We start from the raw sequence: 23,471 nt of genomic DNA, 5'->3' as shown, positions 1-23,471 counted from the left end.
TAAAAGTTAGATAGCGTTACAAAATGATTAATGGGATCAAAGACAGAACATGTTTCACTTCTTCAGGCCTCTAACATCCTTGGTCCGGCTTGTCTTGTAGCAGAGTGTAGAGAGCGCACAGCTGCTGCTTTAATAAACAAATTAGACAGAAAGATCTGCACACTGTACTGATGGCTCATTTGATTTTATTTAACAGATTAACATTCCTACCTAACAGATCTTTGTCAGGCACACTAAGGCCATAACCTGTGAGCAGGGGAAGATTTTACGGGGTCACAGAGGTTGAGAATCACAGCTTGTAGTGATGAATCTGGCGATTATAGTTTTCTTATGATCAACAAATGCCATGGGATACCAAAACCAACTTTCTCTTAGTCTGTCTCTCAATATATCTGACTTCTCAGCCCTTTGAAAAGACAAAACAGGATCATGCATACAGTATATGATACATGATTTATTAAAACAGCTACCGATTGTAGTTTTTAGCAAACACTAAGTGTATTTTTTACAGACTATTTTTAATTGCGGATTCTGTACTGGTGAATATTTACGGCAGCAGAATGGTGTATGTGGGATTGACTCAAAACAAGCTACAGTGCCCATGTTCATTGTAATAAAATAACATGTCACGCAAAGGAAGAGGGTGGTTTAATCTAAGGTTTTTAGTTTTTAACAATGGTGGTTTATGAAAGCGGAATAATCAAGCTTTGGTTACACGTCACTTTGATGTTGGCTTTGATCTTTCCACAGTTTTTTGTCGACAATAAGAAAAAGATCAAATATCACCATACTTGCTTTAATAATGGAGATGCATCAGACTGAAGTGGCAGAACGTCTGCACTGCCATGGAGTCTTGGGACCAGCGAGACCTCTGATAACTTCTCTGGTAAGCTCTGTTCTCCACTCAGCAACTGTCATGCTGTCTCGACAAGTTATCCATGGCAAGTTTTATATCGATGCTTTTGGAGCGGATAATATTTCTCAATACAAATGTACAAATCAGATCAGATTCAACACAGTGGATGTTGAAATGCCGACGAAAGAAAACTTTTGAGTTTGTATTTCACTGTTCAAATCAGTACAAACAGACTCCATTTCACAAAACTGCACAAACAGACAATGAGCACAGGTTCATTATCAAAGCTCTTTTTCCTCAGCAGAACAAAAGGCACAGATACCAATCTTTTTTTACAGTAATTGAAAGGAATGGACGTGATCCATTAACAAATGTCATGTTACCACTGTGAAACTAATGCAACTGTAAATGCACAGAAATGTACAGATTAGCCCTTGAACACAAGATAAAATATCGATTGCAAGAGCCAAGATAGAAAACAAACACATCCACTTAACACTGATATACACTAAGCAATTACATATACCATTTGGGAGGTGTAACATCCAACAGAATCAGTGAAATATATTCTTTATACTATAAATTACTTTGAAATGTGAAAGTCTACAATATGTCCCTTATATACAGAGCATGTGAGCATTATAATAAAGGAGGATTATATAAGGTTTCAAGGTTTTACCCTCATGCTCATACACTATGTCTGTTAAAAGTATGTTATTACTAGTTCCTGTAACTGTTTCTCCTTTCCACATTGGCCCTGAAGTGACTCGTCAAATGACTCCAATGAACGAGATTCATGCCAAATCCAAAGTCCTCGTTACTATTAAAAATTAATTTAAAGTTTTAGCCAAGGCTAAAACAGTATATGGCTTCAGCAGTCTGTCAACAGTTAGCCTGATCCCATCATCGCTCAATGAGAAGATATTCTGATAATTCAACTCAACGTTTTTTTGTAAACATGTACCTGTCGTCAGTGTTGAACGTATATAATCCCGACTGTCCAGCCATGTGTTTACTTGAAATACAACAACTTCGGAGTCATGTTACAGTTTGCTTTAAGATATCGTTTTACCACTAGTATGGAGAGGAGGCAAGAACTCTATGTTATTTTCATTGTTGTAGTTTCCAGCCCTGACCAACAGCGACTCAGGTGACATCACTTGAGGCAAATGATCAGACTTTGTGCAGCGCCATCAAGAGTCATGAAAGGGCGGCCGGGTTAGCTCATTTGGTAGAGCAGGCTCACTAATGTAGAGGTTTAATCCTCGATATAGCGAGCCTGGATTCAACTCTGACCTGCAGCCCTATGCTGCATGTCATTCCCCCCCTCTCTGCCCTTTCATGTCTTCCTCTGTCCTGTGAAATTAAAGGCCTAAAATGCCCCCAACAAAATAATCTTAAAAAAAGAGACACAAAAGGGTTTATATTCTTTTCAGATATGCAGTAATACTACCCAACCTGTACACTTTGATGTTTAAAATCAGTGAAGTTCCCCTTTGAAATAGATTCATATAATAATTTGAACCCCTTTTTAACCTTTGTAACAATGTCCCTACCGGGTTTTACTTTTCTGTAATAATCCTGAGCATTGGTTTAAGTGCTGCTTCAGGGTCATCTCATTTTCTATCAACATGTACTTTAACACAAAAATCACATGCAGCACATCATGCTGAAGGTGACCACTAACTACAGTATATATCAAGAAAATTGGGGACAAAAGCAATAAGTCTGCTTTACATTGCAGTTTGCCACATTAGGTCATTTTATTGTTGACGTTTGCGTTTTGTCCACTCCAGTACAGCTTGTCCTCCCCTCTCCTCTTCCTCTTCCTCCACTGGCAGAGCAGAAGCATGCGGAAGGTCTTCTGAAAGGTCTTGTTGCAGAGGGCGTAGCACATGGGGTTGATGGTGCTGTTGACGTAGCACAGCCAGTAGCCCAGGTGCCACAGGGACGTGGGGATGCACTCGGCACAGAAAGTGGAGATGAGCACCATGATGTTGTATGGCGTCCATGTGAGGATAAAGGCCAGGAGGATGGCACTGAGAGTCTGGGCCGCCTTCTTCTCCTTCACAAGCACCATCCTCTTCCTCTTGGTGATCTGGTTCTTCAGGACAGGGTCAAGGGGTTTGGAGGTGGTGGAGGAGGAAGGGGAGGCGTTTTTGGTGGGCTGCTCTGCTTCAGGCAGGCAGGGTGTGACGGTTGTAGAGTTGCCATTTTTACCCTTTGAGCCAGGTTTCAATTTATAAGAGATGTGTTTTTTACTGCTCTTCTTTTGAGGAGTGGAAAAGTACAGATCTTCTGTATAATCACTCACCTGCCCGTTCTTATTACTTTGTCCACTACCTTGCTCTTTGAAAGATCCCTGTGGCGTTTCTATTGACACATGCTGCTCCTCCTCTTCAGATAAAGAGTAGCTGTTGAAGGAAGTGATCTGATCTGCTTTCACCCATATCTCATCTGATCTGATGGTAGTTTTAGTGGCATTACTTTGGTTAGATGAGGACCACGAGGCCTGACTCTGATCTCTCCTCTCTCTGGTGAAATGAAAGCAAGAATGAATGATAGTTTTCTGTGGTTTAATCCCCTCTAGAACATTTTCAGTTGCGAGCCCTTGCAGCTCTGCCAGATCTTTGGTGCGTCTCTGCGTCTCCTTGTAGATCCTACAGTAAAGGATGGTCATAACGGAGACGGGGATGTAGAAAGCAGCAATGGCTGTCCCAAATGTGATCACAGGCTCTGTTAAAAACTGGATCTGGCACTGGTCAGGAGGGACGTTTCTCTCTCCTACAAAGTACTGCCAGCATAGAATGGGTGGTGCCCAGAGGACAAAAGACACCAGCCATGCAAGGCCGATCATGATGGCAGCTCTCTTTGGAGTCCTTTTAGCCCTGTAAGTTAGCGGTCTTGTGATGGAGAAGTACCTGTCGAAGCTGATGACGAGTAAGTTCATAACTGAAGCATTGCTAGCTACATAATCCACTGATAGCCAGAGATCACATGCAAGGTTTCCTAAGGACCAGTAACCCATCAGGATATACGTGGTGTATAAGTTCATGGACAACGCTCCTATGATGAGGTCAGCAAAGGCCAAACTCAGTAGGTAGTAGTTGTTTACAGTCTTCAGCTGGCTGTTGACTTTGAAGGACAGCAGCACCAGCACGTTACCAACAATGGTTATCAAGCTGACAATGGCCGACACAGTAGCAATGGTTATAACCTCCCAAACGTTGTGGGGAGCGGCCTGGGTATGTGATGTGTTGCTGGCAAAAGTGCTGTTTGGAGAGTTTACATCCATTTTGTTATCAGTCTGCATTACCATTGACAGGTCAGAGAGAGGTCCCCGTTTGTGGTTCCATTAAGAATTTTCCTAAAATAAAAAAAAGAGCATTAGTGATTTGAGTATGGATTTGTTGTATATGTATATATATATATATATATATATATATATATATATATGTTTATAAATACCCCAACCAGACCACAGTGTGGTCTAGACCTATCTGTAAAATGTCTTGAAATAATGATGATTATGATTTAATACTATAAATAAAATTGAATCAATTTGAATAGATATTGTTTTCAAGGTGTCACAGACATGCACTTATAATACTAGCAGTATTCATTGTAGTACCATGTGCCAAATGTTACTATAGCAAACAAATCTACTGAATTATTTGTGAGTTTTACACTTTTTTTAATTCGCAAGAACCTTGAATCACTTCTGAAATTTCACTTATTTCAATACAGCTCGAAACTTAATAAAACAGAATGCATGATAGTTACTGAAAACAATAACATGTTTATTTTGGTATGTAAACATTGCAACTGTTTTGTGTTTAGAAATGTGTTTAGAAATGTATTTGTATTGAATGCAATAGAGCCTCGTTGAATGGTAGCCTATTTTATTCATCCCCTATTCCCTGAATCATGTTTCCCATTAGAATAATAAAAAAAAAATGTTGACAAATAACTGAAATGGTAAATTGATTATTGTCTATACTTCCGTCCACAGATTAAATGACATTTTGAAGCATAGACCATAAACTGTTAATATATATATATATATATATATATATATATATATATATATATATATATATATATATATATATATATAATATATATAATACACACACACACACACAGTCTATGTTTGGAACGTGGTTTGGAAGCTACAATCGCCATTTTGTTGTAGGACACCATTCAATGTAACACTCATTACGTTCAACTGGTTCAACTTTGTGGTGTCACATGCTAAACTGTTCGGCCACAGCAATGGAGGTTAGACCAAACAGAGGCAGGGGAGGCAGTTGGAAAAGAGGTGGTCGGGGTGCAAACGACAGCGACAGCTTTGGCGGTGAACACCGGGGCAGAGGGAGAGGAGGCCGCGGCCGGAGTAAAAGAGACCACTACCGCGGTCGTGGACGCGGGGGAAGCGCCCATGCAGCGGTGTTCCAGCGCGGGGTGAGAGAGCTTGGAAGTTGCGTCCCATAGGCTGCCCCAGTATCCCGCTCCAACGTTACCAAACAGCATTGACACTTTTTGTATTTTTGTAGTTGGGTCACCAAGAAAACCCACACAGTTCTTCAACTCGGCCTAAAAGTGATATTAAAGTCAGTGTAAATGCTCGCTCATTTGCACCAAAAACGTTGAAATAGTTAACGTTTCTATAAACACAGTTAACGTTAGGCTGTGTATATGAATGCGTTGTCTTTGATTTTAAATGAATGTGGTAGGCTACAGGCTGTAGGGTTGGTGACTTACTAATTAATCACCTTATGTATGACGATGATTTGGTCATCTTTAGCCCATATAGTGCTGGTCTCCAACAGCTTCTGAGAGGATGCACAAAGTATGGTGTGGATTTTGATATAAAATACAATGCTAAAAAGAGTAAGATTATGATTATCAGAAGTAGAGAAGACAGACAGGCAACCTTCCCTGACTTCTTTTTGTCTGGCACTGCACTTATGGTGTGCACTGAGATTACATATTTGGCCCAGGTCATTGCAAATGACCTTTCTGATGATAAGGATATCTATAGGCAGCGTCGGAAGCTGTATGCTCAAGCCAACATGCTGGGTCGTAAGTTTAGCATGTGCTCTGTACCTGGAGAAAATCTCACTTTTTAGAGCGTATTGTACACCTTTGTATACGGCCTACTTGTGGTGTCGTTATAAGCAAGGCAGCATCAGAAAACTCACAGTGGCTTATAATGACAGCATGGCTGCTGCTGAAAGCTCCAAGAAGCTCCAGTACAAGCCATATGTTTGTCTGCGTTGGGGTACCTGCCTGCTCTGCTGTTTTACGTAACCTGATGTATAGATTTATGTGTAGGGTATCTGAGTCAGAAAATGACATAATCACTGTTTTGGCAAACCCTGTACGTAGTTCTGTCAGACTCTCCTCCAGATTGTGGAACCATTGGCGAACATGTCTGTGTACTAGGCACTGAACATTGTGGAAGGCTTTATTTTATTTTATTTATTTTGTGTTTGTATATGTTCTTATTTTGATATGGATCCCCCTGGGTCTGAAATAAAGTTTATTATATGTGTAGACAACCTTAATGTTGGGCAAAGTGATATGACGTCAACGCGTTTGTCGATGTGGGACTTGTGTGTTTCCACACAATCTATCATGGCTATAGCATTTGTAAAGTGGTGAGTCATATTCAATATAAGTAGCACGGCTGGTTGATTGCTGTGCATTGGAGAAGTGGGTTTGTGTCACAGCATAATCACTCCACCCCTTTACTCTAACTTACATGTATACTGAACATCATGTCATCCTGTCGGCATGTATAGATTTATTAGACTGAGAGTGATCAAGCTCTTGAAAAATCTTCCACGCTGTCGGATATGATACCAGAGTTCAGCTTCTTTTCCACTGGGATGTTTGTCACTTGATGCTCCTGCCATGGCAGCGGGTACAAGGGAAACAACAGGGGCTCTGTAATGATTGCTATCAAACAAATGTCCTTTGGTACATAGGGGCTCCTTGATTGCACTCATGAAAAAAAATCTCCTTTGATGGATACATAGCTACCACGGTGCCGTAGAGTTATGACACAGCACCAGAACAACTGAGCATGCTTTGTCCCTGACACAACTGCACATTTCCATGACAACCTTAGGAAAGGTTTGTGCCGCTATTTCACAAAGCAGCAAGAAATCTATGACACAGACAAACTGAATTAGTTCCGTTTTAGATGTTCGTTACCTTGACCGTTTTTGTTAAGCTTAGCTACCAATCATGAATAGGAGCAATGTGTTAGTGAATCTAAAAAATCTTGTCTTAATGATTTTTGTTCACACAATCTGCCGTTTCTGTATGTTGTGATTTACACCAGCTGAATGACACCAAAGAATTTAATATCAAAATGCAAATTCCCTAACATTGGTTATTTGTAGTTATGAGTTCCCGCTAAAATAATGATGATAATCTGTTTTATTGTCACAACATAACAGAGGAACATCAAAATATATTAACATTCTGATGAATAAAATGTATCAAAAACTTAAGATATGAAACTTAAGAGTCCTTTGAACAAAAACACTATAACAAAAAAAAAAATCAGTGTTGTCAACAGGGCTGTAGAGCGCCCTCTGGTGGACAAACTATGTAACGCCAACACTCATAACATGGTTGACCTTTCCGTTTTGTATTTTATTTTTTTTAAATTAATTTGTCAGAATCACTGAATGAATGATGATTTATTTTATCGGCCATTATAAATGCTGATACTGATAGATTGGGAAATGGCTAATATCGGCAGATAACATCGGCCCGCCCATGTATATCGGTCAGGCTCTAGTTCCTTGTGTTCCTTGTGTATTTCAGAGGTTATGTAATTGTGTGCCAGTTGGTGCACATACATTTTACAACCAACAATTCCGGTAGGAACATGGTACAGGAAAAGGAAGATGTAGAATTCTCTACACATTGTCTTCTCAGGACTTTGAAAGACAATTTTTGGTCACAACAATGTAGGATAAAATGTTTTGGGTAGATCATTGCACCTGCTTGTTAATGTGTGCCCCATGATAATTGCAAGAAGGTACGGTAGTACTTTTATGTGTGACGATTATTTTCACTATTGATTCATCTGCAGATTATTTCCTTGATTTATACGTTGAGTCTCTAAAATGTATATCTTAAGGTCAAATAACTATTCAGTTGATATTCAGTTTATAATGATACAAAACGGAGAAAAGCATCTTCAGATCTAAGGAACTGGAACCATTTGTGTAAAACGCCAATTATTTTCTGTCGAAGTGTACCAGTCAGCTTTACAGTGTTCTTCTCCTAACTTGATTGATGGACAAAGGCTTTTTGAACACTTTAAAAAGTCTGTCCTATCCATGTGTCCCATCCTACCATCTTGTGTTTGGTTGATTGCTAATGTTAGTTCAAAACGCCATTCAAGTGACAGCCTATGTTGTGTTTGATTGCTAGCTTGTAGCCAGCAATCATTTCAGAAATGTTTTAGCTATCTATGATTGGTTGATTGCTAACGTTGGCTCAAAACGTCATTCTACTGACAGCCCTTGTTGTGTTTGATGCTAACTTGTAGCCAGCACTGAACAAACTTGGTTAAGTAGGTCCATTTTTACTGTATTGACATTACAGAAGTCTCTCGTTAGCATCTTATATGCTACTTTTCGCAAAGTGGCGCATGCGCGACTGAAATCTGCACTCGCCTCACATTGGGCACTGACAAAGTGGATTAAAGCTAAAGGCGTCAGAATGCAACAAAACAAAGTGCTTTGAAAAGTCACTTTTCATAAATACAATTTGTCCAGAAGTGTGCATCATTATTCCCATTTTTAACGTGAATCACAGATTCTTCCTTGTTCTCTTTTAGGACCAAGATGAAGGGGACAACTCTGAGGGGGAAGGCGACCGGATGGAGGTGTTCTCCAGGAGGAAACTGGAGTCAAACTGGGACCGTTATGAGGTGTCCGAGAGACCGGAACCTGACGAAGACATGCCCACACAGAGAGGAACGGACTACCACGTCCTGCTGGGGTCAGCAGGTAACATCTGTTTGCTTTGCCAACCACACCTGTAGGGGACAGTCAGCCTTTAGCAGGAGAGACAAGTCCGGTATCTGATCTTATATAACGCTTAGTTTCGTTGACATAGATTTTTCTTAACAAAGAAACATAATAAAGCCAATGCTACAAAAACTTAAAGGAATACTAGGACAGACAATTCTCCATTCACCGCGGAGGCATGCGAGAAAAATAATAATTTATTCAAGAATTCAAGGCAGGGTGAAATATTTCTTTAAGTGACAAATTCTCAGTCCATTGTCTTTGCTGTCTTTACATTTTTTTTTTCATTAATAATGATCAAGCCATCATTGGATTGAAGAGGAAGTACAAGTGTATTCAACTTTTGTATCGACTTTTAATTTGTGTATTAGCCTTCTACTGGAATAATGACATGGAAAATTCACTGTGTGTCAAATACTCCACTGAGTCTAATTGTAGTATTTTGAACTTGTCTCTGTAGCCTAATTAGTCAAAAGGAAATGCGTGTGTCGGACACTGCTGTCAGACGGCTGCATAGAAAAATCCTTGTTTGTCTTTGTTTGCTAATTTCATCCTTAGTGGTCTGTGTTTTAGCCCCCGGGGCTCTTGACAGTCCCATCCCGGTTTCTTTTGATATTTCATCTCCCAAAGGAACACAAGTAGACATCTCAGTGCTCTCTTATTAGGGCTGAGCTTGAGATTTTTTTTATATATGACTAATTCACAGATAACAGACCGACTGTCACATTTAGCTCAGTTTCAAAGCGCCCGAGCGTGCAGTAATTTAGTAATATTGCTCTGGCTGTTGGCTTTCTAGCGTTGCACTTCACTGTATTATTAACTGTGTGTTAAAAGTCGAGGAATCTTTGGTTTTATATTGTCTAGTGTTGTTTCATTTGAATTTTATAAATCAACAGGATGGGATTTGGGTATCAAGATGCCATTATTCAAATTAGGGCTACACCATTCATTGACCTTGTGTTAATTAACAAACATCTTCCACCAGTCATTTGGCATGATGGCATGTAAATGAACTCGAAAGCATGTAAATGAGATTTTTCTTTCTTGCACATTTAATTTTTAGAGAAAAATGTACTATCCATTTATGGTACATTTTTAAAAGCCTGTTGTGGGTTTCATAATGTTTGAAGCTGCACTAAGTCAACTGACGTGTGTCATTTTAAAATAGTTTGCTAATGGTGACAAAACGCACAGAGAATAAACAGCTGAGTGCAGCTCCCCATTAGATCTTTGGGGCATTTTAGCATTTTTCAGCACTTTGTTTTGGTTTTAATGGCCCACAACTTTGATTCAGTCTTACAGCTCTCCCCATCTCAGTGTTATCTTCAGAACCTGTTTCAGTAAAAAGCTCCAACAGCCCACTGTGTGCTGCACCAGACAGCCACATTTAGCGACTATTTGGTCAACACAATGGAGCTTATAACAGCCTGACCCCAAACAATTAATGCAAGTGTAGTTTCAGAGTCTTGAAGTAATAGAAATATAATAAAATTCTGGGAGGAACACTATAAATATACATCTATCTATCTATCTAAGAGTTGACTCTTGATCATTTGTGCATGACTTGCTGTTTTTTTAGCAGTACGTTATGATGCCATTTTAAACACAGGATGAGTGTTTAAGCAGTAACTTTTTTTATAGAATTGTTTTTTTTTCTCACGCCATTGGAGAGTTCGTTGCATCGCCGTGTCTCTCTCCCCTGCCCTTGTAGCGTTAATGCCAAAGGTGCTCCTGTGAGTTGTTTGACTCGATTCTCTCGTCTCTGTGTTTTGCCCACATTGTCAGATTAGTCATGTCGTACAGCAAGAGGCTGCCGCTCTCTAGAGGATACTTAATTGTACGTGGGAGTTGATGCTTTCAAGAGTCGTTTTTCTGGCCAATTAAGGTAGCCGTGAAATCAGGAATCTGCCACAGAAACCTCCCATTATTAAGAGTACTTCTTATTAGAATACTTCGTATTGTGGAACTTATTTCCCTGCCACTTATTGTATCCAAGGTGTTGAAGTGTTGAGGATTGTGGTTGGCAAGAATGTGCAGATGTTATGTATTTTAGGATAGAAATGGCTTTTAACAGTGCTCCTCAACCTTTTGTAATGTATCTTACGAGATTCAGAATTGCAGAGAGGTTGAGAGCAGTGCTTTATCCACAATCTGTTGGAGGCGTTAGATGTGTGTGAGATTTTGCAACATATTAGCTTCAAAGAAATGCAATTAGCAGTATGCCATAATCTCAATACAGGGATGGTGCCTGATGAAGACTCAAAGAGGCTGATAATGTTGCCGTCCACGGTTGTCAGAGCTGAGCTCATATAAACAACCGAAAACAAAACTGTTTTAAATATATTTCTGCGTGGGTGGAGATTGTTTTGTACTACCTGACATTACGGGGCAGAAAGCATTGAAGTTTTGTTAAAAGAGGACCAAAGCACTTTTGAAAGAAGATCTTTTTAGAGCTGAAACAGTTGGTGTATTAATTGATTGACAGAAAATGAATCTGCACCAATCTTTCAAGCCAAACTTTGTTCCAGCTTCTCAGATGTGTAAATTGCAGCTTTTCTTTGTTTTCCATAAAAGACAACTGAAAATCTCTGGAAACAACAGATAGGGAAACATTGTTGTTTTTCAACCTGGACCCTATTTTTGTGTCTAAGCGACTGATGGGAACAACTCTCTTTGACATTGGTCCAGTATTAATCGAGATGGCTGCAGTCTGCAGTCAGCAAAACAAGCTACAATGTAATCTATTGGGCAATTGCACTCCTTCAATTACCGTCCACAAAAGTGCTTTTTTTGCCACTGGCAGACTCAGATTAATATTAAGTGTCTCACAACATTATGGAAAGGATTTCTAAGGAGGTCAAGCTTTCTGTTAAAGAGTAAGATAATTATTATTTTAGCATACCGTATATACATGCTAAAAGTATTGTTCTTTGAAATGGAGTCTAGTGGGTTTAGCGATCCCGATATCTGAGCTGTTCCGGGTGAAACAAAGAGGATTTTACTCCTTTTAAAAAAAAGTCTATCTCTGTAAGGATCTTTTCCATAATTTTAGAACCTTAAAATGATAATATTAGCCTTTCAGTGGCAAAAACTGCACTTTCAGTGGACCAAATTAATGCCTCTGGTTCCAGCATTCTCACTAAATGCTGGATTTGGACATTTATTAGGCAGGGGTGGGAATCACCAGAGGCCCCACGATATATTATTATAACACTTTTTATTTTAAACAAATTGCCATATTTCAGTTTTGACTGAAAAGCAATTTATTTTATTTTTCTAGTACCAAAAAGTTACAAAATTCTAATGTCTAATTTATCTAATTAGAAAATTACACTTGGCGTCTGTGTATTAATACTGTGTTGCCACAGAATGTATTGTGATACTATGCAGTATTGATTTTTGAGTTTTATATTAGATATGATTGAGAGCCCCAGAACAGATTCTTAATAAAAGTTGAGATGAGATTGTATTTTTGAGCATTTGAAATGATAATAATCCTAAATTTGTGTTCCAGATTATAACAGAAAGTTGATCAAATCTTTTGATCAATGTCTAATCCTCGACTTCAAGATTCAGATAATGTGTGTTCATTTTTGTTTTGGTGTATTTTATTTTCACATGATAACTTTTTCTTTGCCCTGGCACATTCTGCCGCTGTTGATTAATAATTAATATACAAAGTATAATCAACGAACAACATTCTGATGTATTATTATAGATTATAATAAGAATTCAGTGATTCCCTGGTGAAAAAAAAAATCCAGCAGTATAGTAAGTGATGTAAAATGACCTGCACCTTTACCAGCTGCGGCATTATAGACACACTCATGCATCAATAATCCTAATCCTAATATGTTGCATAATGAGTATGTTTTACTTTTGGTACTTTAAGTATATTCTGATGATAATACTTTGAATGCATGACTTTTACTGTACTTTCACAGACAATTTCTACACTGTAGTATTGCTTCTTTTGTCAGTTAAAGATCTGAGTACTGGTATTGCTGAAGTCCATACATCCCACTCCTTTCATTCTTACTTTCTACCTAAGATGTTCTGGCTGTCACTGCTGTTTATATAATCTCCGTTTATATAACCTCAGTTTGCTTAAATTTCCGTTTGACTTTGTCTTTTTGTATCAAAATGCATGTGCTGCTGCAGTAATCTCACAAAGCTTATCAAGTTTTTATTTGATTTCTTCATGTATTAATGAATTCATACGATAAAAAAAAAAAAAATCAAACACAAGGTCTATAAAGACTTCTACCTTTTTTGCCTTGACGCTCTATTTAAAATATATAATGAAGTCATCAGGACATACATTGGCTGACTTTCTACTCTATTGAAAGCTGAACTGTACTCAGTGTGATTTGTAAAACTGGGGCCTGACAGGGTGTCATGCAGACGTTTGATTTGAATAGAAATTCATGTTTTCTGTTGTATTGTGGCCCCGTGGATGGCTTTTACAGCCCCACTGTTTGTCCAAACATTCCAAGCGCTTTTAGCTTTTAGCAATCATGTGTTTTTATTGAGTCTGATTGCACCTTCTATTAATACATTGAGATTCACAGTGTGAGGCTGCAGTAGACCCATTTCATGACTTCCAGACTGAGGTTGCTTTACAAGGATGAAACCTTGGCGCTTTTGAAATTCAAAATAGTCCCTGCCCAGGGCTTTTCAGAAGCTGCTTTTGTGTCGAATTGTTTTTATCAGAAAGAAATTTTGGTGAAAGGCGGATGTATTGAGTGGATTAAAACCCATCAAGTTGTTATTCCAGAATTACTGGCTGTAGACTGTTGTGTATCCCCAGGTTGATTTCATTTTGCCGGGTCTTGTCTCAGTTCTTGCATTGTTGTGGGTTGATTGTGCTGTTGCTATGCACACATGGTGCAATTGCCTTGTTCTGTGTGTGTCCATGTGTCTGTAAGACTGGGGGGATTTGCTGGGCAGTTATTTACATCCTAACACGGTCATCTATCTGTACACATTAACACAAGGATCAATCCTCCTCCCCCGCAGCCGTAGTTTACAAAAGCCGCTAATGGGCACCTATCAGGGCTCAATCATAATGAGACAAAAAGAAAATCACATTAGAGCTTCAGTGATTCAGCTAACTAGATTGACAAACACAAGGACGTATTCCTAACTAAGATGAATAGTCCCAATCATAGCATTAATTTATATGTTCCGGTGACGTTATGGATACTTGATTAGCCTTTGAGACTGGAGGAGACTGGCGTCAAAAGCAGAGGAATGAGGCTGTTAATGTACAGTCTGCTTGGCAAAAATAGGAAACAAAGCATTACAGGTTGTTCGTTTCCCTGTGATTGCTGATCATGATGAAGCCAGTAGAGGATGGTGTGAGGCCAAATGAAGCAGCAGGTGGATCATAGACACTCCACTGAGATCATCCCACAGTCTACCCACTTTCATCCTTAAAAACCTGAGAGTCCCTTATGAGGGCTCGTTTCAGGGCTGCAACTGCTTTCATTATCAGTTTTTGCGAAATTAACATCTTAAAGAATTGCCCCAATTATTGACAGGAAATTGTAAATATAATAAGTATAATAAGTTCCCCAGAGCCGTCGGTCAAGTTGCTTCTTTTGACTGACAAACCTATTCAAATTACAATTTGAATATCTTCTATCCTTGTATAGGTTAGTTTCATATCTCAGTAATGATGTATATTACAACATGACGTTATCTGGTAATTTATTAAGTGTCGTCCGAATAATGTAAATGTTGCTGGATCGCAGCCCAGCCCTATTTACAATCATACAATAGGGTATAAAATGAGTGTTTTAACTAGTAATTTGAAATAAACTTTATTAATTTTAATAAAGTAATTTTTCTGGCATTTATTTTCTGAATTAAAATGACATTTTTGGTTTGTGTTTTTACAGAAAATATTCAAAAGATGAGCCCCATAGTCTCCCAGAGTTGAAGACAATGTCAAATTGCTTGTTTTGTCCACTGTACTTTGGAGCTGCAACAATTAAATCAATAAAAAGTTAATCGGCAACTATTTGATTATCATTTAAGTAATTTTGTAATTCCAAAATACCAAAAATTTCTTCAAGGGTTCCAGCTTCTCAAATGTAAGAATTTGCTGTTTTTCAAGGTATAAGATTTCAGTAAAATAATACATTTGTGTTAAAATTTCATGACATCACCACCATCCACGATGATGATAAGCAATGGATCCAATGAAATAATCAGCAAATGAATTGATGAAAACAATCGTCACTTGCAGTAAAGCAGCAAATCTTAACATTTTACAAGCTAGGATTAGTGCTTTTTGGCATTACTTTTTAAAGAATTGCTTAAAAAATGAATTATTGTAATAGTTGGATATTAATTTGCTGGCGATCAACTAATGGCTCGTTTCAGTTCTAGCTCTGTTTTAAAACTTGTTTGAAAAAAGCGTGTAGTGTTCAAATACCTGCAAGATCAACAACAAGTGCAATGCCAGTAATGTAATTTTTAAATTTTTTTTATTACATTTTTTTTTTTTTACGATACCTTAAATCAAATCATCTTACTCCTTGTACCTTCCACGAGTAAAAAAAATAAACACAGAAGACGTCTACACACCCATGCCCAAACGCATTGAAGTACATTTCATATTCCGGATCAATTTAATAACCTGTATGGGTGTCGAAAGTGACTGTTTTAAACTGACATTGTGCAAAATGCACTGTAGAGCTGCGAGTCTGAACTCTAAAAGCACTGGTGACAACTGATGAACCACAGCACTTGTTCCATGATTCACTAATGTAGTAACTCAGGCTACGTTTGCTATTTAGTAATAAGCATTGTACAACGTTAGAATTTATAATATGATTTGACTGAACAGTAAGTTGACAGCTGCTCCCGTGTGCTGTTAATTTCCTGCCATAATAGATACATCAAACAGAATATATACTCACCCTCTATGGCTCTGACAAAACACGATCCTCCAGCGTTAAATTGGCATTGGGCCAGGTCTTTGATCTGCTGTTTGTGCTTTTACTCCTTTTTCAGCCTGGCAGAGTTCTTATCTTCTCTCTGTCTTTCTCAGCTCTGTTCGTCTTCTCTAGCTTTTTGTTTCACAGTGTTGGCTTCACACCTTCCCTCGCTGGCTCGCTCTTCCCCTCCCCTGTTTCCTCTCGTTGACTTTTTTCCCTCTGCGCTCCTCTCTCCAACGAGGTGAAAAACACACTTGTCAAATACAGGTGGGTCATCACACAGTCTCTCATCCTCACCAGTTGCTAAGTACGAGGTGCTTTGATGCAAACAAGTTTTTTCAGCATTGTCGTGTGCAGTGCTGTATAGCTCCTGAGCGGTCCGGTTTCTTTCTGAGACGAGATGGTAAATCTAACAGCTGTTCAATGTCCATGTGACAGCACAGCTTCGGTGCCTCGTTGGCGCTGTTCAGACCTTTTTCACAGAAGGGTGAGTTACTGGAAACGGCTCCTGGTCCTCAACAGTGATAATCAAGTGGAGATCTCATAATTCTCATAATAATAATCTCATAATTTTTTTTATCTTTTGGGAAATTGATGAAAGCCACAGTTTCTACCTCATTCTGCAAAATTCCAGCAACTCCACTGGCAAGGTAAGCAGAGACAAACTTCTTTAGTCCCCAAGGCTACACAGCGTGAATTACTTTTTGTCTTCTACCAAGCTTCCGCTTGCCATGTCTGAAAGATTTTCTCAGATGCACGCTGCTCTAACATCCTCAGCAACACGTAGATTCAACCGTGAGGCACTATTAGGAGAAATTCCCACATGTCCAGAAGCGTCATCCTGTTTCCAAGCACTGAGCAACATGTAAGAGGACGAAAGAAAGGGAGGAAGAGGGGAAGAGGTGGATGAAGCAGAGGAGGGGAGGAGCCTGAGGAGGAGACGATGTGGGTGTCTGCAGCGGTTCAGAAAGGGCCGACTGTTTGCGTTTGCATGTCTTCATCAGAGGGAAAATGCATTCGCACAACTGCTGTCCCCGTTAATGGCGATCCCCAGAGTGCGGCCCTCTTTAAAAGCAGAGTGAGTGACCGTGGAAGCAGTCCGTGGTGATTGGCAGAGTTTTTATACTGCTTTCAGTTTGCTAAGTAATCTCAACTGCCTGGCTTGGCGTCAGTGTGAGGTGCTTTTCAGTGTGCGCTTTCCTTTTCTGCTGGTATGACCTTCCATGTTCAGATAAGCTTCTTGCTGTAGATACACAAATAGAGGGAGAAAACAAATATGAGGTTTTTCATAAGTAGCTGCACTGAATTGAGAACATTTTCTTAGTGGTTGAAATGTAAATTTAGTGGAAAGCAGAGAGGAAGAGAGGCTATGCTAATGCTTTAAGTGAAATTAGGTTGGTTAAATAGAGCCATGATGTTTGCTCGAGTAACTTTTCGATTAATTACATACAAAAATACTATACATATTTTTGGGAGACAGAATCTCTCCCCAGAGCCTGGATGAGGAGAAACATGGAAAAGACAAGAAGGCTAGTTGAGGATACTGGCTCTTTAACGTCCCCAGCAAACTCTCAACATGCTTGGCACCAATGGTTTTGGCTGTTTGTTGTGTTTGGTGATTTCCTTAAGATATCCTTTTCAGCCTCGTTTCTACGTCCTACTTGTTGCTGGATTGATGAGCATCTGTTCATCTCAGTAAGCAGCAGAGTGGAGAACCGCTTGGTGACTGCTGTTGACACAATGAGACAAACCTATCGTCACGTGTTGTGGAACATGCCATCAGCACCCACCACCACACTGACATGAAGCCTCATACAGGTGGATATGCTGTTATTGGATGACATTTTTACGAAGATTGAGTTATTTATGAACCTCACAACAACAACAAGGTGTTCTCAGCAATGTTTAGACCATTTTCTGGACCATTTGAGTCTGAAAATTCTCTTGACCCCAGTTTGCTAAGATGTCACATGAATTTGAGTCTGCAGTATCTTTCTACACTGTTGCCAGCGGCTATATGTACCAAATAGAGGGTGTTGAAATGATATCTTTGAATTAAAACCAATAGCCATACATTTTCCGTGGCGAGAGGTCTGCAGCAAAGATGGCCGAGTTGTTGCAGAAACATCCGCAGAAGCCTACATTTTAAATTTTAAATCGGCCACTTTACAATGTTGAAAATTGGTCCTGCTAACAAAGTGTGATGCCACTGGGCTGTGGTTTTAATTTTGCATGAAAATTCAAGCTGGGTGTGAAATGTGTCATTTGCAATGCATTGGCTTTGTTTTCAAGCACATTTGATTGACATTATCAACCATGATGGAGCAATCAAAGCAAATGTGCCGGGTTGTGTTTAATGATAAAATTAAATAACATGGTGAACACTAAAAAAAAAAAGTTAATATTTTAATCTCCTGCTGCAGTAAAAATAGAACTCTTGGTTTCCACTCTTTAAATGATCAAAGTTTTGTGCATTGTGTAACAAAAGTCTTAGCTATGAAAATTGTCACTCCATAATGTCATTATTATAATGGGGGGGTTGTTGACCGTTGTTCGTCATCTTCTTGCCTATCAGAAGGATCCAATGAAGAGACACACATTTTCTGGCTCCTTTTTAAAAAAAATAAATAAAATAAAATAAAATATGACATCTTAACCAAATGTCCTGAAAGGACCACAGCTGTCTAATCCTCACTCTGTGTTCAAACAGGTTGAGGAGACCAGGTGCTGTGCATTTGATTTCATGGGAATCATGCATGTTCCTGTGGACCATTAAGCCACAGGCCAGCTATTGATTATCAGGAAAATGCAAAACAAAGGATATGAGGCATGTCTTAAATGTATCGCTCAGGGAGTTCATGTAATGAAGCACACAGACAAGGTGATTACTGGATTTCCGTAGATCTGGAACATCACAGGCCACCACCCACACAGCTGACCCCTGTGACACCAGCACTTATGAGCTGCGTTTAATGACGTAGCATGAATACCAAAGACTTCAAAACTGAATTTATTTGGCAATTGAAATGAAGTTTTTGAATGAAGTAAGAAATAGTGGGAGAAATAAAGGTTTTTGTTGTTTTGCATGGCCTTTTCTCAGCATCTATTTCTTTTCTTGTATGGGTCCTTGACTTCAGGGTTTTATTTCATTCAACATTGCCTATGGTTTCTGTGTATACTACTAGAAGTTGGCCTTTCTGGGTGTGGAGTTGGGTGATTAGGAAGAACAGCCCAGATCTGAACTTAAGTGGTGTGGTGTTATTATATTTTTGTCCTTATGCCCAGATCAGTGGCTATACTCTCTGCTGTGGCAGCAACCTGAGACACCAGCAGGGAAGAAGACCACAAAGCTAAAGAACGAGACCTTTCGGTTTGTCCAGAAGACTTGTAGATCGTATTCAGGTATTAGGAGGCCAGACTGTAGATGATGGTGATGCATTGTGTGTCGGATGGCTTTGGGAAATCTTTGGTATGAGATGTTCAGATGGTCTAAAAGAAGTTTTCTTGTCTAGTATATATACTAAGGGTGTGACGAGATCTCGTTTTACGAGATCTTGCGAGATTAAAACGTGACGAGATTTCTCGTCGAGGTGAAAAGTTGTCTCGTGAGGCGATGTGATATCAGCGTGATGGAGCGTGAAATTACTATTGAAGATCCCCCTGACACTTTTAAATCATTTGTGTGGCAACATTTTGGTTTTCCTGAAGTAAAAAAAAAAAAAGTTAAATAACATTCATCATTAATAGTTGATTTTAAAATGCACCTAAATTGTTTTGCATTTTGTGATTTTTCAGTTGAATAAAAAAAACTATTTTCCATTCATATATTTCATCGAGGATTTCTTTAAAAATTTTTTAAAAATCTCGTCTCGTTCTCGTGAACCCAATCTCGTGATGTGTCTCGTCTCGTGGAGTAAGCGTCTCGTCACACCCCTAATATATATACACACACACACACACACACACCACACACACACACACACACACACACACACACACACACACACACACACACACACACACACACAGTTGCAAGAAAAAGCACGTGAACCACTTGGGATTACGTGGAGTTTTGCATGAATTGGTCAAAAAGGGCTCTGAACTTCATCTAAGTCACAACAATAGATAACAACAGTCTGCTGAAAATAATACTACACAAACATTAGATGTTGCCATGGTTTAATTGAACATAACATGTAAACATTCACAGGGCAGGGAGGAAAAAAAATATGTGAACCTTTGGACTTAATAACTGGTTGACCCCCCTTTGGCAGCAACAACCTCAGCCAAACGTTTCCTGTAGTTGCAGATCAGACCTCTGACGATCTGGAGTAATTTTGGACCGCTCCTCTTCACAAAACTGTTTCAGTGTAGCAATATTCTTGGGATGTTTGGTGTGAATCGCTCTCTTAAGGTCACGCCACAGCATTTTAATCGGGTTGAGGTCAGGACTCTGACTTGGCCACTCCAGAAGGCGTATTCTATGCTGTTGAAGCCATTTTTTTGTTGAATTACTTTGTATGCTTTGGGTCATTGTCCTTTTTAATTAGCCATCCTCTGCAGAGCTTCAGTTGGCGGACAAATGGTTGTACGTTTTCATGCAAAATGTTTTGATAAACTCTGGAATTCATTTTCCCATCAATGACAACAATCCGTCCAAGCCCTGAGGCAGCAAAGCAGCCCCAAACCATGATGCTCCCTCTGCCATGTTTTACAGTGGGGATGGGGTTTTGATGTTGGTGTGCTGCGCCTTTGTGTGTTCTTCCCAAACACCTCAATTTTGGTTTCATCTGTCCACAATATATTTTGCCAGTAGTGCTATGGACCATCCAGGTGCTCTTTTGAAAACTTCCAACATGCTGCAATATTTTTTTGGGACAGCAATGGCTTCCTCCATGGTGTCCTCCCATGTACTACATTGTTAATGTTTTCCTTATTGTAGATGTGTCAACGAAAATGTTAGCATGTGCAAGAGATTTTTGTAGGTCTCTAGCTAGGATTCTTCTTTACCTCATGAAGCATTCTGCGCTGTGCTCTTGCAGTCATTTTTACAGGATGACCACACCTAGGGAGAGTAGCAACAGTGCTAAACTTTCTCCATCTGTGGACAGTCTGTCTTACCGGGGACACATGAACATCAAGCCTTTTTAAGATACTTTTTTAACCCTTTCCAGCTTCATGCAAGTCAACAATTCTTGATCGTAGGTCTTCTGAGAGCTCATTTCTGCGAGGCATGGTTCACATCAAACAGTGCCTCTTGAAACCAGTAAACCCAAAAGAGGTGTGTGTTTCTAAAAGGCAGGACAGGTGTCAGCAACACATCCAATATCATCACACTGATTGGAGTCAAGATTGGCTCACTCCTGCTTCCAATTAGCTCTTGGAGAGGTCATTAGGCTAGGGGTTCACATGCTTTTTCCTCCCTGCACTGTGAATGTTTACATGTTATGTTCAGTCAAACCATGGCAACATCTAATGTTTGTGTAGTATTATTTTCAGCAGACTTTGTTTTTTCTATTGTTGTGACTTAGATGAATTTCAGAGCACATTTGATGACCAATTCATGCAAAACTCTCTGTAATCCCAAGGGGTTCACATACTCTTTCTTGCATATATATATATATATATATATATATATATATATATATATATATATATATATATATAATGACAATTGATATTTGTCCACAGATATATCATTTTGTCAGAGCTACGTTGTCAAAGGACCTTTAATTCTCAAAAGCTGAGCCAATTATTTAAAAAGACTGCGGTTTAGAAAGTAAAACCAAATTAGTCATTTAATGGTGTGATTCTCTGCCTCAATTAAAGATAATTGGTTTGCATGCTTCACACCTCCCACACTGTGTTGCTTTTCTTGTGGTAAATAACAATAGAGGAGCTGATGATAATGGCACACAAAGCTTTCCACCAGATGCATCCTCGTCCTGCCTGAACATTTTTGCATTTCATGTCTACTCAGGCTGCTCATTAGCTCTGACCAACCAAACATTTGTCGTCAGTCAAACAGTCTTTATTTAACAAGCACCAGACGGTGTGTGCCAAATTCTGTAAACAGGCGTTGCTGTCATAAGCAAACCAGGATGACCCTTGCTTCAGGTAGCATTTGAATAACGTAAGACTACTTTAGTACACTGAAGTAATATTTCCTCAAATGTAAATAACAAGGGATCAATAGCAGTTAATAGACGGATTGGCTTCTGCAATGGGGCCTTCATGAAATGGCCACATTACTTAAGTTACTTGTTTCTCCGAAGTCCGTGAGAGCCTGCCTTCAAATCTGAACCTGGCCTCAGTCTGCAATTGGGGGAACCAAGATAAACGAGCTTCATTAAAAGCTCCAACTGAAAAACAAGCCGAGTTTACTGCGGGATATTTGTGCCTCACAGCATCTCGGCGAGACAGTCTTGAGGAATAAGGTCCTCTAATAGAAAGTGGTAGCCACTGACATTTATTAATCTCCTATTGTTTTTTTTTTTTCTCTAGTTTTTCATTTACCCAGGGAAGGAAAGGGTAAGAAAGGGTTACCTAGGTCAATTAAAATGTAATAATGTTTAAACAGTGTATCAGTGCTATGGTATATATGATGATATTTAATACTCCTGTTAAATTAAAAAACACCTTGAGGCTACAAAATAAATTGTGCTAAATGTCAACATACACACTAGTGGAAAAAGATCAAGTCACCAAGCCCTGATGTCCAAACTAACATTTAATTCCATTTCTATAGGCGGCACTTTGCAGCATGTGCACACAACTGACTATCAATTGAAATATATAACCACCGTCCTTAGTGAAGCCTTATTAGAATTAACCAGAAATGAGGTCAAAACTCACACTTTTCTTTCTTTTGACTTTTTCTGTAACAGATGGTACTGGAAATGTACAAAAGTACAATTCTTTTGCTTGAAATATACTTTAGTAAACGTAAAATTACAGTTTTTGTTTTTCAACTCCAAAAAGTACAAGTATGTAAAATAGACGAGAGTAAATGCAATTTGTTACTTCTATCCCTGCATTTACGAAATGGCCGTCCTACAATCCAAAGAAAAAATATTAGCAAAGAAGTCATGGATATTATGAATTCTAAGAATAACAGACTTGGCCCTTTATTCGTTGACCCAGACAGGTTGACCCTTTTATGGCTGCCCAGTGTCTGCATGTACCACTATGTGTTAGGCAGGTGAGCTATGCCAATATCAAACAAGTGCAGCACATGCGTCTCGGTTTCTGGATAATGAAAGACGTTGTCTCTCTGCGCCTCCATGTGGACCTATTGACTTAAGTAGTTGATTTCCACAATGCGGCATCTCTGCACGTGTTATTTGAGAGGTTTTGTTTTGACCATTGGTGTCGCTTCAGGTACCGGTGAGACAATGAAACGCTATCCAGCGAGTCCCTTTGGACTATTCGAACCATGAGTTTGAAGGCTTGTTAGATGCCTGCATAGTCATGTTGCAAAGTAATCTACCACTTGCACTTATTTGATTGTATTTGATGTATTTTGGTCTCGCAAAAGTTAAGCCAGATTCAACCGTCTTTCGCCTCAGCCTTCTTCTTTGTCACCCACTTCATGTTAATAGAAGGATC

General features: G+C 39.2%; 2 protein-coding genes across 3 annotated transcripts in view; one reads left to right on the top strand and one right to left on the bottom strand.

Annotated features, from left to right (window-relative positions):
- Positions 1-1,884: 1,884 nt before the first annotated feature.
- chrm5b (cholinergic receptor, muscarinic 5b) lies at positions 1,885-16,716 on the bottom strand. Its single transcript, XM_032542645.1, has 2 exons — positions 15,846-16,716; positions 1,885-4,223 (listed from the first exon to the last, which is right to left on the bottom strand). Exon 2 carries the CDS (start codon positions 4,173-4,175, stop codon positions 2,610-2,612), a length of 1,566 nt encoding a protein of 521 aa, XP_032398536.1. The 5' UTR covers positions 4,176-4,223; positions 15,846-16,716; the 3' UTR covers positions 1,885-2,609.
- Positions 5,044-23,471, top strand: part of aven (apoptosis, caspase activation inhibitor) — a 36,767-nt gene continuing 18,339 nt past the window's right edge. The window contains exons 1-2 of one of the 2 annotated variants that reach the window (XM_032542655.1): positions 5,044-5,320; positions 8,724-8,895. In XM_032542655.1, coding sequence (XP_032398546.1) covers positions 5,108-5,320; positions 8,724-8,895 — 385 coding nt within the window. In that variant the 5' untranslated portion in view covers positions 5,044-5,107. The remainder of the gene's footprint in view (positions 5,321-8,723; positions 8,896-23,471) is intronic. The other variant, XM_032542656.1, reaches the window with a different exon arrangement.

This window comes from Etheostoma spectabile, chromosome 18 (genome assembly GCF_008692095.1).
Source record: "Etheostoma spectabile isolate EspeVRDwgs_2016 chromosome 18, UIUC_Espe_1.0, whole genome shotgun sequence".
In the NCBI taxonomy this organism is placed as follows: domain Eukaryota; kingdom Metazoa; phylum Chordata; class Actinopteri; order Perciformes; family Percidae; genus Etheostoma; species Etheostoma spectabile.
Note: the sequence above shows the minus strand (reverse complement) of the source record. Positions and strands in the feature narration are given on the sequence as shown.

Coding starts and splice junctions, on each gene's coding strand:
- chrm5b (XM_032542645.1), bottom strand. CDS start 4,175: ATGGTAATGCAGACTGATAACAAAATGGATGTAAACTCTCCAAACAGC.